At 38.8% G+C, this 19,617-nt stretch overlaps 1 protein-coding gene across 1 annotated transcript in view; it reads left to right on the top strand.

Annotated features, from left to right (window-relative positions):
• ARL8B (ADP ribosylation factor like GTPase 8B) overlaps positions 1-12,241 on the top strand; it is a 51,728-nt gene extending 39,487 nt beyond the window's left edge. Inside the window, 5 exon segments of the mRNA XM_047746196.1 lie at positions 419-492; positions 1,027-1,120; positions 4,273-4,340; positions 4,751-4,821; positions 10,134-12,241. Coding sequence (XP_047602152.1) covers positions 419-492; positions 1,027-1,120; positions 4,273-4,340; positions 4,751-4,821; positions 10,134-10,183 — 357 coding nt within the window. The 3' untranslated portion in view covers positions 10,184-12,241.
• The last annotated feature ends 7,376 nt before the right edge of the window (positions 12,242-19,617 follow it).

The raw sequence follows: 19,617 nt of genomic DNA, 5'->3' as shown, positions 1-19,617 counted from the left end.
TTCATATAGATACAGTAAATTTATAAATGATTAGGCATTAATGCATACCCAGTCAAACAATTAAATCTTAATAGATTGTGGTTGATGCCTGGTTCGGTACATGCTGAAAGTGTTCTCTTAGAGATATATTTTCAATACAGAAATTTTATTGGTTAGCAAGCAAAGAAGGTATTGCACAAAATTTTCTTTAGTAGAACTTATTGGATCCCGTGTAAACATATGAAATATGAACTTCAAATTTAGAGGTGGACCCAAGAGCTTCTAGATTAAGAACTTGTTTCAGCTTAAGTTTTTCAGGAGTAATTTGGCTCTGACATTGTGGAAATGGGCGTATCTGCCTGATTTTATTCTCCTGCTACTTTTTCTTTCAAAGTATTACTTAAAATATCTTTATTAAAAATTCTCTCTTGATTTAAAGATTTGGGACATAGGAGGACAACCCCGATTCCGAAGCATGTGGGAACGGTACTGCAGAGGAGTCAATGCCATTGTGTAAGCGCTTCTTAAAAAGGTCAATTTAGGTTTCCGAGAAAAAACTTGTTTTTTATACTTGCAAAGACTCAATTTTTATTTCATGCAGTAATAGTCTTTATTAGTGTAATCCCATTAATACGAAACTTTAACAGATTTAATCATAAATGAGAGTTGTAGGTGTTTTTTTTGTTTATGCTGCTAAGAGCTAAGGGTTATAAATGCTTTACTGTCATATATTAGCATCTAAATATAGTCTGTTTAAAAGTATTTTTGAGTACTGAGCTTTTCTTTATCTGGTCTTTATTAGTAACAGTGTCAGTGATGTAAATCTTTTTTTAAAGTAAGTTTGTTTATTTATTTATTTAAGTAATCTCTACACCCTGTATGGGGCCCAAACTCACAATCCCAAGATCAAAAGTTGCGTGCTATTCTGACTGAGCCAGCCAGGTGCCCCTTAGTAGTGTAAATTTGAAAATTAAAAATCTTCATCCCCAATTGTGACCATCAGAGAATTTGGAGACTAGAGATACTGAAGTCGCTTTTTCTTTTAAGTTATATGATAGATGCTGCTGATCGTGAAAAGATAGAAGCCTCTCGAAATGAACTACATAATCTTCTAGATAAGCCACAGTTACAAGGAATTCCAGTAAGTATGGAGTTTTTGTTATTTTATATGATTATAAGAGTTATTTTTAAAATTATGATTATTATGTTAAATGTCTTAAGATCTTAAAAGACTTTTTAACTAAATATTAGCCATATACTGGGTACTGTGCTTTTTATTAATTTCTTAACCAGCTAGTTATTAAACTATATACAATAGGAGCAGTGCTCAGTCCTGGGGATACAGTGATGAATAGAAGTGAACAGAAGCATGCTTCCTGTCATCATGGAGCTTATGGTTTAGTAGGAAAGGTAGATGCCATGAAATCACTTGAATAATACAGCTCTGATAAGTGCTCTGATAAGTGCTATGAGGGAGAGGTACCAGGGGCCATGAGAGTTATAAATTGGAGGGGATATTTGATCTAGATTGGGGGAAGAAAGAAGGATTCTCTGAGGAAGTGATGCTTGAGCTGAATGGTGAGGATATGTAGACATGTGAGGAAAAGAGAGTTGTAGCCAAAGCCTTTTGGTAGGAGGAAGCAAGGCATTGAGAAGGGGCCAGTCTCCCTAGAGCAAAAGCAGAGTGAGAGGGTGGGGAGAGTGTGGTGAGCCATGTGGCAGCTAGGGTACTAAAGGGAGGCTGGGCTGGACTATGTGGGAAACTGTTGCTAGTTTTAAAGCTTTTTTCTGAAGTGTTTCTTTTTTCTTTCCTTTTTTTTTTTTTTAAAGATTTAATTTATTAGAGAGCATATGTGGGTGGGGGGAGGGGGAGGAGTAGAGGGGAAAGGAGAAGTAGACTGCCCTGAGTACAGAGCTGGTGGGAGGGTGTCCGACCCCATGACCCTGAGCCAAAAATCAGGAATCAGATGCTCAACTGCTCGACCGACCGGCCGACCGAGCCACCCAGGCATTCACTGTTGTAGTATTTTAAATGTCAGATTTATTACTTAAGTCATTGTGATTTCATTTTAAGAATGGGTTAAAGTGGCAAGGGGGACTATAAGGAGGGCAGTTTTGGGAAGCTGTTGAAGTTGTCTTGGCAAATTACAGTACCATGGGTTAGGGTGGTAATAGACAAGATGATGAGAAGGATACAGATTTTAGGGATATTAAGGAATGCTGTCTACCCAACTTCGTAATGGATTGGAAGAGGAGATAGAATAATTCCTAGTTGTTTCTGGTTCATGAAGTTAGATGGAAGGTGGTGCCATTTGTTGAGCTGAAGAATGTTGGCAAAGGACCATGTGCTTTAGCCTCATTACAAGTTCATGAATGTCAAATACTTGAGGTGCATTATCTCAGATAATCCTAACAACATAATGAAGTTTGTGGTTATCCCTCCTTTAGAACAGTTGTTCTTCAGGGTTACATGGCAACATTACCTGTTGTGCAACCAGGTTTCGAATCCGTGTCTATCTGACTTTAAAGCCTATTCTTTTTCCTCCTGTGTTAAAACTTAGTTCTCTATGGGGCGCCTGGGTGGCTCGGTGGGGTGGGCCGCTGCCTTCGGCTCAGGTCGTGATCTCAGGGTCCTGGGATCGAGTCCCGCGTCGGGCTCTCTGCTCGGCGGGGAGCCTGCTTCCCTCTCTCTCTCTGCCTGCCTCTCTGTCTGCTTGTGATCTCTGCCTGTCGGATAAATAAATAAAATCTTAAAAAACAAAAACAAAAACAAAAAAAAACTTAGTTCTCTATACCTACCAGAAGTAAAAATCAGTCTTCCCTAAAGGTCATCATAAACCTTCTTAGTTGCAAGCAGTAAAAAGCTGACTTACGTGGGAAGGAATTCATTGAAAGGATATTGGGTAGCTCACAGAGTCTCTGAGAAGGCTACACATAAGCAGGTTCAGGAAATAAGCTGGAACAAGGAAGCTAACCAGCTGCCAGAATCACATCCCAAACTCACACCACAGAGTAAGTCTGTTGACCACATGCAGTTTCTGAACACTAGACACAATTGTTCTGATTGGAAAGTCATTTAGCTGTTTCCCTTTCCCTATCAGAATGGTTCTCTATCCCGCTTTCTTGCATCACTGCCTCTGCATGGAAAGGTTTGGTTCATCCTAGATTATGCATCCATGCTCTAGCAGAGAGGAAAGCTGGGGGAAAAAATTATCCATAGAAGCAAGTAGCTTTATCAGGAGGCAGATTCATAAGGTAGCAGGAGAGTTCTTAAATGTAGTAAGAGGGCCAAAATGCCAGGTAACCCCGAAACTGACAGCTGATCACAAATGGCCATGATATTATTTTTAGAAATTCAGTCAGGTCTAGCCTAAATAAGAGTATGGAGAGGGGTGAAAGTTGGGGAAGGGGAGACAGGCTATGGTTTAACATTGTCCTATGAGCTCCCAGTTTCCCCGACTCCCTCTGCCTTTGTTCTTGTCTCTTTGTCCTTTGTGCAGAGTAAGTATCTTGGTCTTATAAGTAGAAATGGTCAAAGTGTTTGGAGTACGGTGGGGATGGGGTGTATTAAGTGAAAGAAATAGTTATGGTAAGGTAGACATGGTATGTATATTGTTGAGAAGGGTCAAAGATTACATGTTCTTAGAGAACACTGATTTAGAGTATGGATATTCTCAAATATGTTATATGTACTGAAATTCTTTGTCTTCTCTAAGACAGAAAGGACTTATCTGAGACAGAGTGGTGGTTGGGAAGCCTCTCTGTTTTCCTTTCTTTTCAAAGCACATCTAGCAACCACATGATACCATTTATTCCTAGAGCTTATGACTGCTATATTTATCCTAATTTCCAGACTTAACCATTGTCTTAGAATATTGATACATAATATTCTGTAGGATGGATCGGGAATTTTAAGGATATTTATGTGTTTGTATGATTGATGGGTAACAAAAATGGTTAAAAAATTGTTCCCCCATTCTTGGTTGTGTTAAGATCATATTCACATTATGGTAGAGAGTTATGTAGAAATTGCAGAATTCATACCATAGAATTGTAACATTTTAGTAGAAGTTGGCAGCCATATATTGAATTAGGGGCATTGATGCAGTAGAAGTTGAAATGAATGCTAATTTGAATGACTAAGTAAATGAGATAGGCCACCAGTTAAACAAATATGCCTCAATATTATGGCATGTGGTAGCGTTCCAATTTTAATGTCTACAGATAGACTATCATATGTTTCTGTGACCTTTTCTTACATAAAGTTTATTGTTAATATCTTTTCTTTTAAAGGTGCTAGTACTTGGAAACAAGAGAGATCTTCCTAATGCCTTGGATGAGAAACAGCTAATTGAAAAAATGTATGTTTTAAGAATGAATGATAGTGTTTAAAAGAAATGGGTTCTAAATTACACTGTTTTGCCTACTACTTTGTTTAGCATCATTATATTATTAGTATTTTTAAAAGATTATATTTTTAAGTAATTTCTACATACAACATGGAGCTTGAACTTAAAACCCTGAGATCAAGAGTCATTCATATGCTCTTCTGAGCCAGCCAGGCCCTCCTGTTATTTAGTAGTTATTATAGCCATGTTTTTAGGCAAAGCAAACATGGTAAATTTGGCCTACTAGACGAGTGAATTTCTAAAATTTTCATAGTAGTAAAATAATTTCTTCAGTATAAAAAGATAAGAAAATTGAACAAAGAATGACAGGTACGATAGTTATTTTAAGTACAGACTTATTGTCTTAATTCTGCTTCTTATAGGAACCTGTCTGCTATTCAGGATAGAGAAATTTGCTGCTATTCAATTTCTTGCAAAGAAAAGGATAATATAGGTAAGAAATGACTGTGGAAGAAATGGATATCACGGGAAGGGATGTCTTAATGCTCCTTACTCTTTATTATTCCCAGTTCTGTTTAAGTGACTTCTTTTATAGAGGACTATTGTTTTTACCTAAGGAAAAGCAATAGACATTCTATCTTTTGACAGCAGATACAACATCCTGAATGTGCTCTATGCTATTTAAAGAAGTAAATGAAATGGACTTGACGTTAAACATTATGTGTTATCAATTTATTGTATTAATTTTGGCAGAGCTAGTATCCAGCTATGCTTTGTAACAAAATGTTTTTGAAATAAGACTATAAAAATTGGTCTGTAGGCACTAAAACAATTGTTCATTTATTGAACCAGTATATTACTGTAATGTTAGTACTCAGTTGGAAATATAAGCCAAAAGTACTCTTTATGTATTTAATGTCTGTATTAATTTCCTAGAACTATCATAGCAAAGTACCACAAACTGGGTGCTTTAAAACAGCAGAAATTTATTTTCTCAAGTTCAGGTGGTTAGGTGTCCAAAATCAAGGTGTCAGCAGGGCCATGAAGGCTGTTGGGGAATGTCCTTCCTTGCCTTTTCTTAGCTTGTGGTTGCTGGCTGCCTTTGACATTCTTTGACATATCGATGCGTCCCTCCATTTTCTGCCTCTGGCTTCATATAGCCTTCTTCTCTGTGCATGTCTGTGTGTGTGTATTTCCTCTTCTTATAAAGATAGATACCATTGGATTAAGGCCTACCTTCATTTAGTATGATCTCATGTATCTGTAAAGACAATTTTTGAATAAATTCTGAGGTTCTAGGTAAGTGAATTTTTAGGGGAACAGTATTCAATCCAATACAGGATCCTTAAAGAATTTAAGTATCTGGTTGAACTTAGTTTCTTAACTGATTTGTGAGAGGTTATTTAATAGAAGTGGATTGGAATGGGTAAGAAGGATCAAAAGGTAAAAAGGAAAGATGAAACATTTGACAAGATGAATGGCTATTCAACCTGTTTGTTAGCTGTTTGAGTGAAAAGACCTATAACGGTGCAGTAGAATATCCTCACAGGTAAAGTGTACCTTCATGACAAAAAGCTACTAAGGCTAAGTCACACAGTTCTTGTCTGGCATGACAGGTTCAACCAAAGTGAGAGAGTTTAATGCATGTACCTTGAAGCAGTTGGATAGGAGCCTAGAGATTTTCATGGCACCTTTACCTCTCCCAGTTTGGTGGTCACTGGTGAAAAAAATTGCTTTGTGGGCCACTACAGAAAAATGAGGCTGTCCATCATTGCCGCATAATTGGCTTAACAAACAGCATGGGCTTTGGAGTCAGGCAGCCTTAGGCCAGAACACTTGGTCCTAAGTTACTTTCTGACTGGTTTTGGATACAGCACTTAACCTCCCTGATCTCCAGTCTTTATTCATCTACAAAATGGTGACAGTGGCAGCGATTTAAACATTCTTTTGTGAGAGGGAATGTGAAAGTGCACGGCAGCATGACATATGGTGGATGTCATGTGGGTGTATTAGTTTTCTATTGCTACTCTTGGTTAGAAGCCTGTCATAGTTCTCACGGAGCTAGAAATCAAGGACTGAAATGACAGGTTGCGTTCTTTTTGGAGACTCTAGGAGAGCCTCCATTTCCTTGTCTTTTCCAGCTTTTAGATACTGCCTGCATTCTTGGCTCATGGCTCCTTCCTCTAACTTCGAAGTAAAAAATACAGTATCTCTGACCATTCTACCATAGTCACCCCTCCAATAAAAAAATTAAAAAAAAAAACCAGCAAAATCTTGTATTGGAGTAGAATGTAATACGTAGTGCCAACACATATGTTTAGAAGAAGGTATTGTTATTTTTTCCCCTTTAGCCTTCATTCAGTATGTATTGGTTCTCATCATAGTTAACTTTTTTCCAAGTCAGTTCCAGTCTATCAACTCTTCCTCACCCCTCCTCAGACATGTTCTGATAAGCTCAAAGTGTTGATAGTTTTCTGGCTAATTCTGGGCTTCCTTTATTTATTTATTTTTTTTATTTTTTTATTTTTTATTTATTTATTTTTTTTATTTATTTATTTATTTTTAAGTAGCGGTACACCCAGTGTGGGGCGTGAACTGAATAACCCTGAAATCAGGAGTCACACGCTCTACCCACTCAACCAGCCAGGCACCCATGGGCTTCCTTTAAAGAGCACCCAAAAGGAACTTGAACCTAATACTTTGCTGATGGACACAAACTGTCCTCTATTAAATGTGTAGAATAAGTGACTTGCTATTTTGAGCATTTAGTTAATTTGAGAACAGACTCTTCAAGCACTTAGGGTTACTTAGAGTTATTATTTAAAAAAAAAAAAAAATCCTTCCCCTCCCTCTGTGTTAGGAGGAATTCTTTTTTTTTTAAGTTTTAAGTTGTGTCCCTAAGAGAGCATTTACTTATACACTACTGGTTCTCACTGAAGGATTTTCCCCCAGGATACATTTGGCAGTGTTTGGAGACACTTGGTTGTCATAACGAAAGTGTGATGCTGGTACTTAGTGGGTAGAGACCAGGGATGTTATAAAGCTGCTACAGTCCCCACAGCTAATTGTCCAGTATAAAAGGTCAGTATTGGTGAGGTTGAAAAACCCTGTTTTGCATACGCTAACCATAATCTTAGGGTGTTGTGCTATTCTGTAAATCCATTTTACTCCTTTATACTCTCTCTAGTATTTTATAAAGTAGGGGAAAAAAGTTATTGAAAGGAGAAAAAAAAGTCCTTTGTTTTACTACCTTGACAAACCAGCCAGATACTTTCCTGAAAAAATCTTGTGAGCTTATTTAGGACGTAAATCAAAGAGAGTTGGTGAGAACTACTTTGTTATTTGAGGCTGACCTCATAGTCTGTCATAGAGCTCCATAGTCACCAGTTTGTGATTGTAGAACTCCTGCTTCACTTAGTAGTATCCGAACCCAAGGAAATGGATCCACTCTTACTGGATTCAGAACAAGTAGATTGTAAATCAGAATGCCTGTTTTATTTGGAGCAAGAAATATAAGGGCCAAGTAGATTAGACTTTTTGGATAGTCAAATCAGAACATCCTCCATATTTTCACCTTTTACAACGTATTTCAGAACCAAATTTATGAATTTACTAAATTTTTCCAGAAGTATCTCAGTGCACACAGGTGGCACAGGTGGTATATTCTCCTTCCAGCTTCCCAGTGTGTGGTGTATGAAATACTTAAGTAATGTGTCCTTAAACCACACATAGAACAGATTACTTCTGTGAACGTGATCTTTGCAAAGATGACTCCTTCATCTAAGTATCATCTTTCTTTTGTTCTTTTTTTTCTTTTTTAAAATTTTGTTTGTTTATTAGAGAGCCTGAGAAGGGGGAGGGGCAAAGTGAGGAGCAGACTCTGCTGAGCAAGGAACCCCATGTGGGACTTGATTATGGGACTTCGGGATCATGACCCGAGCAGAAGGTAGTTGCTTAACCAACTGAGCCACCCCGGCACCCTAAGTATTGTCTTTATTTTCTGCTTTTTTAATCTAGTCTTAAGGATCCATTTGTCTTTAGGATATAATTTTGTCTGGTGTCCACATGCTTTGTTTTAAGTGACTTTCTTAAATATTTAAACCTAGGCATTTCACCCTCAGATTTACTTTTTCTCCCCGTTCAATTCTAATGAATGTGGCTTTGCTCTTGACTACACACTGCAGTCTTCCTTTTAAAGTGCACATGATCTAGTTCAACAACCAGGTTAAATCATTGTTTCCACAGCTTGAACAGGTTGCATTTGTTCAGATCTCAGCTCTAGGGTATTCTTTACATGTGTGTGGCTTACAGTTTCTATAACACGTTATTAGCTTAGAAACTGAATTTGCATTCATCTTTCAGGTTTGGAGAATTGAGTACTGCTTCTGATAGATGCTCACATACCCTTTATATGGATGACATATTTTTAAAGAATTCAAGGACAGTAATTCACTGTTGTGACTTAGCTGCCTTCTCTTGTCAGTCTAAGTGCTTTTTTGGGGGGCTAATCTCAGCTGTGATAGCTGCAGGTGCCACCTCTGGTGACCTCTTACCAGTTCCCATCCCTTTCTGAGATCAGTATAGCTAAAACTATCTGCTGGACATCTCCATGCCTGTTACCTTCTGCACCTGAAATCTGATGTGCTCTCTTGCTAACTTATCTTTTATTTTTCTCAAGTCTGTTCTTTAACCACTGTGTTTGTCAACAGCTTCATGACAAACACAACTCACTGAGGCTGGAAGGTTCTTTCTCTGTTTGTATGTTGGTCAGCTCCACATTTTTCTTCTTCCATTCCTACAGTGTTTGTTTGCTTCAGGCCGTTGCAGTCACTACTCCTGTTGTGATAGTCACTGTCTATACTGACAACTCCAAGTTGTCCTCTTTTGCCATTGATCATTCTAAAATAAGCAAATATAATTTCCTTGCTTAAAATTCCCCAGTAATTTCCAGTTGACTTGAGAATAAAACCCAAACTTAGTAGCATCTTAGAGTGGTATACAAGGTTATCTAGCTCCCTCTAGCCCGTGGTTCTCAGTTGAGGACAGAAGACATTTTTGCTCCTCAGGGGACATTTGGCAATCCCTGGAGATATTATTGGTTGTCACAATTGCGGGTGTTTAGGGAGGTAGCTAATGGCATCTAGAGGTAGAGGTCATGGATGCTGCAAAATAGTTTGCGATGCGCTGGGAAGGCCTTCATCCCATCCCAGCAAAGAATTACCCAGCCCAGAAGGTCAAAAAGACGAAGTTGAGACCCCTGCTGTAGCCTTAGTGTTGAGTGGCAGCCTCTTCCCCTATACTATGCTTCATCCACATCTTATCACATATAATCCGTCTGGATCTCCACCCTGTTCATGCTTTTGTTTATTCTTTTGCTTTTATTGTTTCCTTTGCCTGGAATTCTGTGGGGCAGCCCTCCTCCCAGTCCCAAATGAGTTTGTCTATGTTTACCAACTTTGATACTTAAAGCTTCTTGAGGGGAGAGAGGGGTTCTCCCATATCTTTGCATTCCTGGCACTTCATATACAGTACTTACCTTATTAGGCAGTCAGTAAATTTTTGAAAGAATAAAAGATGGCACAAGCTGTCCTGAGCATAATTTAACTTTTAAATCAGAGACTGCTGAGTCTCTCATAATTCCTTAGAATGTCCTCTTGAAGTTTAGGTAATGGAGAATAGTATAGATGAAAAAGCAGACAGGGCCAGCATGTACTTTGAATTAGCTGCATTTTAAATACTGTCTCTCATGTTTAGTGTCTTAACTTTGATCTTAACACCTTCAATTTTTTTCCCCTCCATCTTTAGATATCACACTTCAGTGGCTTATTCAACATTCAAAATCTAGAAGAAGCTGAAGCATCTCCTGAAGTCTTCCAGTCCTTCCTGGCTATAATCCTAGAATTACTGTCCGTTCCTCTGAAGTACTTCCCAGAATACGGTCCTTCCTAAACCCAAGAAATTGCCTTTTTCAGAGTTTATTTCTCTTGTGCACTGCTGAAGATGTGTATCCCTAATCCTTCATAAAGAATCAGCTAGAGTTGTCATGATAAAGTCAGCACACACAGAAAAGCTTCTTATACATACTTGTCTTAAACAGTGTGTAGAGCCTTTTTTTTTTTTTTTTAAACAAAAACAAAAACACTTGACCATCTTAAATCAAGAAAATTGCATATTTCTGTTCTGGTCTTTCTGGGCCAGATTTTTATATTGGTTTTCAGTAAATGTCTATGATATTTCATTGTAGAATCCATTGGCTTAATACTGATACTGGCTTGATACAGCATGAAGTTTCTAGTGCCACACAGTATTTAGAAAACCTTTAGCTTGACTCATGTGGGATATATAAACATAATGTTTACATATCTCACAAATGCATGTGAAATGTATAATTACACCTTAGGAATTTGAAAAAATGGTCTGCAAAGAGTGAGCTGAGGCACCAGATCAGTGTTGTTATGGTTTTTTACACTGGTGAGATCGTATATGAATTTTAAAAACATCTGTTTTCTGAGAATTCTTCATCACAGATAGCAGTTGGGGACATGAGAGGAACTAAGGCATGCTGTTGTATATCTGTCCAGATCATTACTTCTCTATTTTTTCTTCTTTTTCTTTTTCTCTTTTTCGGGGTTGGGGGGGTGGGGGCTCAACACACTTTTTTAAAGGGTTGGGAATTGAAGATTTTCTCAAAGGCTTTCATGGATTTAGAGCATTCTAGCCAATGTAATAAAATGTGTTAAGATTGTCAGACTTTGTTCAAACATCTGTTTGTTCTTTCTATCTCTAGTCATTAAATCAGTGCTGCTGCATGACACTCTAACTCTCGACTTTTTATATCCAGTCATAGACTTTCAGCACAATAGATACTTAGAAACAAGTAAAAATTCTTATTTTTCTCTCTTATTGAGGTAAGGTTTGGCACTCTTTTGTCTGGTGCCATTAGACATCTTGATTATTGTGACAACTCTAGACCTGCCTGCTCTCTCTAATGTAATCATGCACAACGTCTACAGGTTGTTTAATAATCAGTCACACAGAGAACTGAGGAACTGATGCTGTGTATTGTTTGCTTCTACTATACAGAGATGTATAAAAACTTAAAACGAACATGTTTTGTAGTTTAGTGATGTCCATATATATACATAAAGGGACACATTAATACTGGTTCACTTGTAAATTGTTATTCACATAAACCACTGTAGTAGATAAAATTTTATGCTACACCTGCTTATGTGTTGCCTCACACTGTGTGTGATTTTGTTTCTTTTGTTAAGCAGCACTCGTGTAGACAGTGCATTTCCATAGATGTTGAGCACTCAGAAGTGCAGTCAACAGTTGTGTTAATGAATACCAGTTTTAATTTATAGACTGCCATGGCCTTAATATTCTGTACAAAATACTGTACTGTGTTGCACAGATACTACTTGTTTTTCTCCATTCACATTTTTATGAGTAGAATCTCAGCTTTAAAAATTCTGTTCTAATTCTTTGAAGCGTGTTGCATACTTCCCTGATGGAATGGATGGTTCTGTAAATGAAAGGATATTTAAACTTGCTACTGTAGCTCAACACCGTTAATGGTTACTATGAACCATTACAAAGAATGTGGCAATTTGCTTGTGCCTGAAGGGAGGAACTGGAACTAAAGTGAGTGACTGTGTGGGGACTGCATAGGTTCGTTAATTGACCTATAGCTAAAACTTAATGTTTATGTGTCTGTTCATTGCTTTCAGCATTTCAAGACATCCAAACTCTACTACCAACATTTTCCTGTGCATTAACTTCTGCATGTGAAAACTTAACAGTTACTGAACTTTGTAAATACGTGAATTTTTTTATTTAGGTGATGCATTTTTTTTGTCTGTTTACTGCTCTTCTTAGCTTTATTCAATAAACTTGCATTTTGAGGGTTGTATTGACAATTTTAACTTAAAATGTGCATCGTAATGGAAGGTGCTGATTTTTTTGGAAGGGGTTGGGAAGAAAGTTACGATGAGCAAGGTCCATAGTGTGCTAGAAAGAAATCAGCTCATTTCTCAAAGAATTGAGTCTGTGAGTTAGTTAAAATAGAAATAAACTTTTAAAATAACCACAGGGTTGATAGTGCGATTTTTTGGGCAGACATGGTGGAGGAGATGCTGTAACTTGTAAACCGTCCTGATACACCAAATTTAGGACTTCTGGAAGTGGCAAGAGCTAGTTGTTTAAACATTTTATAATTTATTTGTTTCAAAAATTATAATAAAAAGCTAATAAACTGAAATTGCAAGGCAGGCCTACTTACTTCTGTTCTAGAATGAAAAGATGTTAAATATCATACATGGTGGTTTTCCCACAGAAGCATATATTTTTTTTAAGATTTTATTTATTTATTTGACAGAGATCACAAGTAGGCAGAGAGGCAGGCAGAGAAGAGGGGGAAGCAGGCTCCCTGCCAAGCAGAGAGCCCAATGCGGGGCTAGATCCCAGGACCCTGAGATCATGACCTGAGCCAAAGGCAGAGGCTTTAACCCACTGAGCCACCCACGCACCCCGAGAAGCATATTTTTAAGGTAAAGCCATTTGGCCTACTTCCCTAGTGTATATGTTTTGCATTATAAAAGTGAACATTTATCTCATCAAAGCTATTGCAGAAATGATCTTAGGTAATTTTACTCAAGAAAAGTTAGCTTGGCTCTTCTCCATAGCCATACTGTTATTCTTTACAGCTAAACCTTGTTGGCCAGTTGGATGTGTGATTTAGCATGTCTGGACAGAAGTCCCTAGGATATCTATCTGGTTTCATTTCTTGTATGGCATTGGTGGAGGCATTTCATCAGCAGTTAACTTGGTCCTCTTCTCGTCACCCTCCTACCAAAGGGATTTTTTTTTTTTTTTTTTAAGATTTTATTCATTTGAGAGAGAGAGAGAGAGCGCGGGCGGATGAGCATGAGAAGGGGGAGGGTCAGAGGGAGAAGCAGACTCCCTGCTGAGCAGGGAGCCCAATTCGGGACTGAATACCTGGGACTCCAGGATCATGACCCGAGCGGAAGGCAGTTGCTTAACCAACTGAGCCACCCAGGCACCCCAAAGTGATTTTTGAAGGAGGAATGTGATATGTGGGGAAGGAGTGGGAAAGATAGAAGGTTAGTTTTATCCTTGATGTTAAGCTTTTAATTGCTTTCAAAAATTGAGACTTGATTCAGTCAAAGGAACAAAATTCTCTATGTGTTGGACTGTGGCTACTTTAGTATTCATTGTTTTGACTGAGGAACTAATTGCTTTGTGTAGTTCTAGACATACAGGATTCAGTTACACTGAAATCCTGTTGATTTGATAATTCTAGCCTCCTCATCTGGTAGATGGCAACTGGAGTGGAAGTCTGAATTTACTGTAGCCAGCATTATAAAGTAACATCCACTTGGCCAAATACTTTTAAAATGCCATCGTGGGGAAACCACCATATTGAGTGATGGAAAAATTTTGTTCTTACAAACTTTTTTTTTTTAAATTTTATTTTTAATAAACATATATTTTTATCCCCAGGGCTACAGGTCTGTGAATCGCCAGGTTTACATACTTCACAGCACTCACCGTAGCACATACCCTCCCCAATGTCCATAACCCCACCCCCGCTCTCCCAACCCCCCTCCCCCCATCAACCCTCAATTTGTTTTGTGAGATTAAGAGTCACTTATGGTTTGTCTCCCTCCCAATCCCATCTCTTACAAACTTTTAAGGGTTGTGCCCTCAACAATGTATATGCCTGTGAAAGTGATTGAAAAGAAAATGCAAACACTAGCCTTGCCAACTTCCTTAAGCTTGTAGTTCTACAATGTGCGGCTGCAGGTGTTTCCTGTTGATTAGTAAATAACCTCCGCACAATTTCTGTTTAAAACTCCACTGTTACTAAAAATGGGTGCTTTTGTAATTGCTGCTGCTTGACTGTCCTTAGGGAAACAAGCAGTTCATTGACATGCCAGATAGATTGCAATGGGAAGTTTCTTTAAGCAATCGCAGTAGTCATTCATTATTCCATTTCATTAACAAGCCCTCTCTTCAGTAAGGTAATTTCTATTTTAAAGCCCCAAGGCAGCTGGTAACTTAGGTAATGCAGATTTCCTAGCAGGAATCAGAGGGGAAAAAATACTTTAACTTCACTTTATTGGGGCTTGCAGGTCATGAATTTATAAGAGGAAAGGATGGGTAGGAAAATAATTTGTCAAGTTTAAAATGCTAATGTAGTTTGGCTCTGACAGGAGTGCTGGATTGACATCTGAGAAAATGGGTTCCTTTCTTTATTAACTGATTTGTGTGGTGAGTTGCTGAATTGCCTCTGGCTCTGTAGTTTTCCTATCTGTAAAATGAGAGGATTTCTAGTATAATTTCCCCTAACAGGCTACCACCGTTTTAGCAGCCAAGAGATGTGGATGATGGTAAAACAGCAGAGTAGATGAAAAGACCCACTTGGCCTAGTGAATATGTTAACTTCGCATGTTTTTCATCTTGGAAATAATCCAAAAGTACAAATATTTACATTTTATCACTTTAACACAGTTAAGAGCTGGAGATCACAGACATTTTACAGAATGAAACAATAACTTAGATTTTATTTGAAGGAAATGCTATAAAACATACAGGCTTCTAACTTGAAGACCATTTAAAAAATTTAAAGTATTTCTCCCAGACTGCAGAGAATTGTTTCTTCTAGTATACAATGTGGAAAACACGTACCTACTACCAATTTGGGGGCAAACTATTTTAGAGCTAATGTTTAACACTTTATAACTGCAGTGTTACTGGGTTCTGCTAGAATTGATTTGGAGCTTGGAGAAAACTGCAACAGTTAGAAAATACTTCTTTTCATAGTATTGAGAGGGGGGAAAATACCCTGGGGCCCCTGGGGGGCTCACTTGTTAAGTGTCTGCCTTCGGTTCAGGTCATGATCCTGGGGTTCTGGGATCAAGGCCCGCATCGGGCCCCCTGCTCAGCGGGAAGCCTGCTTCTCCTCTTCCACTCCCGCTGCTTGTTTTCCCTCTCTCGTTGTCTTTCTGTCAAAATAAATCTTAAACAAAAACCCAAAAAACCCCAAGAAAATCAGTATAATCCCTTTGGACATGGGAAATAGAACATTAATAGATCGCCAATTATGGTGTCTTCTCCAGCCAGCTTTTTATACACAGCTTTGGCCTACCCTCAGTTTTGTACCGTCTTTATCACACAATGTGCCATCTTGTTCCTATATATGAAAAGTCCACCATTTCTATCTGCCAGTTACCCAGTATTTTTCTAAGGGAAAAGAAATTCGTATTTATCATACCACTGACTGACTTTAATGAAAGCACAAGCTCTCCTCACCCTTCAAAGAAGGTTAAGAATTTTCATGATAACTACTTTCTCTGGAAACATCAGTGACCTAAAGGCTGGGGCAGGCCTATGAATGGTGAATATCAATTCTTGATGGATAACCACTGCATAGTGGTTTAGTAGTTAGAACAGGTGGGAAAAGGAAGGTAACCACTTATTTCCCTAGGTTCCATTTATATTTTGAATGATTTTTAATAGGTAGGTCACATGATTCAAAAATTGAAAATACCCTAAGAAACATGATGGTCTGACCCATGAATGAGTATCCACCCTTCCACCACCACTCTGGTCTTACAGGTAATCCTTGTATCACCTTCTATCGCTATTTATTTTTCTAGTGTTTTCTTTATACAAAATACAAAAAGCAAATAGGAATATATATATACATATATATATATATGTCTCACTTTCTTATATAGAAAGCATACTGATTTGAACATGAATTTATCCAATTCCTCTGTCCTAGCGATCTTTCTATATCAGTGTATAGAGTGTTCCTCATTCTCCTTCATAGCAGCATGGGTCCCATGTCATTGTCTATGTTTTTTTCACTGTTCCAGATTCCTAACTGGTCCCTTGTTGATAGATATTTGGGTTGTTACAACCTTTTGCTTTTGTGACCAGTACTGCAGTGAATCATGTATGTGTGCAGCAATTCACAGAAGCTTATTTGTGTCAAAGGGTAAATGGGTTTGTACTTTGGCTAGGAGTTGCCAAACTGCCCTTCACAGAGGATATGCCAGTTTTTATTTCTACCAGTTCCTGTTCCCCGTGTCTTGTCAGCAGAGTGTGTTGAGAGACTTCTGGATTTCTGCCCATCAAATAAAGTGGGAATGGTAATTATATACAGTACAATTTTAAGCACGTGAAATTTAGCTTTTCTTACCCAGCCGAGGAGACAATATTACCTTAATTCTGGTGTTGGATCTCTACCAAATTAATGTGATTATAGGTAATTTCCTCCTTGTCCCTACCCCTTTTTCTTAAGTCACCCCCCCCCCCACTTTGCCTTTTAGAAAGTATACATTGCTTCAGAAAGAAGCAGTACTCTTTTTTTTTTTTTGTTTTGTTTTAAGATTTTTATTTACTTGACAGATCACAAGTAGCCAGAGAGGCAGGCAGAGAGAGGAGAGGAAGCAGGCTCCCTGTGGAGCAGAGATCCCAGGACCCTGGAATCGACCTGAGCTGAAGGCTGAGGCTTTAACCCACTGAGCCACCCAGGTGTCCTGCAGTACTCTGTTTTAAAAGTTATTATACCACTTGTTTTATATTATTGCTTTGGATGATAAATCCCTTATAGTTTCTTAGAGCAGAGAAATCCTCCTTGTAAGAGACTATTTTAACGCTTATATTTAACATAGGCATCTCTGGAAGTATCCTTGTACCCTTTGAGGTTATTATAGGGCCGAGCTGTTTTCTGGCTTTGCAGTTTTAGGAACTTAGTGCGCTGATTGACTTAGACTCACAAGATTGATTCTGAAAACTGCTGATTTATTCTGCTGATTTATTTACAATGGAGGATATCTTTAAAGGCACCAAAATATACCTTCTAGGTCAGTTCCTTCACCTGTCAAAGTAAGAGGGAGATTGAATTTGGATCACCTTGTAGGATAGAATTCCAAATCACAGAGATTTAGGACCACGAGGTATAGAAGTTGGAACAGGTTAAGTAGAACTGGAATAAGAGATTTTTTTTTTAAATTTATTTGACAGAGATCACAAGTAGGCAGAGAGGCAGGCAAAGAGAGAGGAAGGGAAGCAGGCTCCCTGCTGAGCACAGAGCCCGATGTGGGGCTCGATCCCAGGACGCTGAGATCATGACCTGAGCCGAAGGCAGCGGCCCAACCCACTGAGCCACCCAGGCGCCCCAGAACTGGAATTAGATGTGAGGTTCCAAAGCTCTTTCTGCCCATGCTGCACTGGTAAGTTTTAGTCCTTGTCCAGTCTCATACTTGGTTTCCTTAGACACAGTTTTCTCCTAAAATAGTGCTTTGAAAATAGGAGGGGCTTACTTAATTCATCCAACAGACCAGATTCATATGCACCAGGTACTTTTACTAAATGAGTAGTAATAGTGCTCCCCATGGAGCACCGTCGTAGTACACTGTATACATTCGATACTTCAGTTCTTTCCACTGCCATATGCTCTGAGTACTGTTCTTATTACCCTCATTTTACAGATGGGAAAACTTTCCAGGGTCACTTGGAGGCCAAAGCTATGATTTGAACATCTGGCAATCAGGCTTCTGAGTCTGGATTTTTAGCTGTCATCTCTTCTGCATCCCCCAGAGTGAAGCCATTTTTACCATAGTACATTTCATTTTTTTTTTTTTAATCAGTCCCCTGATCATCTCGTGAGACTGTGCAGAAAAGCCTTTCATAAAGTTGATTTTTAAGGTTGAGGTTTTCTGATTACATGGGGGTGTTGTCCCAGACTTAACAACCACATTTACCTTGAGGGGAGACCTAGGCTAATCTAAAAGGCTAGCAGGAGATACTTCGTGTTCCTTTGGCTCAGTTTAATTCAAGACAAAACACTTTTTGAACCTGGCCCCCAAATCTTCGGCTGTGCCTTGCAGGGCGCTAATGTCAACAATGTTGCCAAGCCAATGGTGGCTTAGGAAGAATAGAAAAAGCAGTCTTCATTTGCTTTGAGGGCCAGCTAGTTTTGGTAATTTAAGTAAAGTTCAGGAAACCTGGGTGGTAGCTCTTTTTCTGCCCACAGTAAGTAGCTCATTGAACTTGAAACTTCCAACCTGATTTCTTCCCTTAGGGCTTGTGGAATAGGCCCAAACAACGCTTTCTGTGAAGATTAAACGGATCACATTTTGAAAACCATAAGATATATACCACTGGCAGCTAGCTACTGTCAGCTTTACCAGGACAATCATCTTTCAGAAGTTGGATGGTTTTCTCTTTGTTTTTATTAGAGCTTGTCTCCAAATGTGAGGGCAGGAGCTGTCATTAATGTGGACTGCACTTAACCAGGGAGCAAGAGCAAATTTAAAACTTTTAAAATTTGCAGTAAAATAATTACGAAGGGAACAACATATACCTTCATGTTCACATTCGGTTTTCAGGTTCTGGGAAGGCAGACCTGAAAGTCCAGGATCAAGCGCTAAGATTGGATTTCTAGCAAGCTTCCTAGCTGCCTTGCACAGAGGAGTAAAAGAATCTCCGTAGGCAAAAGACCTTGGTTCAATCTCTCTTTATACTCTTTGATGCTTGGGCAGGCCCATCTCTCAGAATTCGGAGGGAGGGATAAGGCTCAGCCAAAAAAAAAAAAAAAAACCCCAAAACCCACAAAAAGCCGGCCTTACTAGGTGACAGTTACTTTGTGTTGTAATAAAATGTTTCTTTGGGCTCCCTCTGAGTCTCCATTACTTACACCTCTGTGTTGCAAAAAGTCCCCTGAGAATGTGATGATTGTACCCCATAACTTTATCATCCTCTTAATCACTGCTTTGGTCACTCGGCCAATCCCTGATTTGGGCTATCCATCAGTCTTTGCTTCCTGTGCTTTTCAGAAACCTTGGTGTAACAGGCATATGGTCTAACTTTGAGGGAACATCTTAACAGGTATCTACAAATGTAGCAAACAAAACAAAACCAAACCCCTACACTGTTGAATCGTTACATGAGAGCCATAGTCCTTCAGAGCTGGTATTTGCAACCTTCTTAATTATAGGAAGTAGACACAGAATGGGTAAAGTGATTTGACCAGGATTCTATCCTACAACCGAAAGGTTAGGTCGCTACTGTGGTGCACAGGCGAGACGGTGGGAGTAACAGAGGTGGGAGGGGACTTGGTTAAATGGATTTGGCAAAAATAAGTCGGTGGTAGCTGCGGCCATGACTCTTCCCCTTTTTTCTAAAGCTCCTATTTCCGAGACAAAGGCAATATAGCCTAATTTAGCATTTCCTGAAATTGCCAGATGCTAAG

This window comes from Lutra lutra, chromosome 1 (assembly GCF_902655055.1).
Source record: "Lutra lutra chromosome 1, mLutLut1.2, whole genome shotgun sequence".
Classification (NCBI taxonomy): domain Eukaryota; kingdom Metazoa; phylum Chordata; class Mammalia; order Carnivora; family Mustelidae; genus Lutra; species Lutra lutra.
The sequence above is the reverse complement of the archived record's forward strand: the minus strand, read 5'-3'. Positions and strand labels throughout refer to the sequence as shown.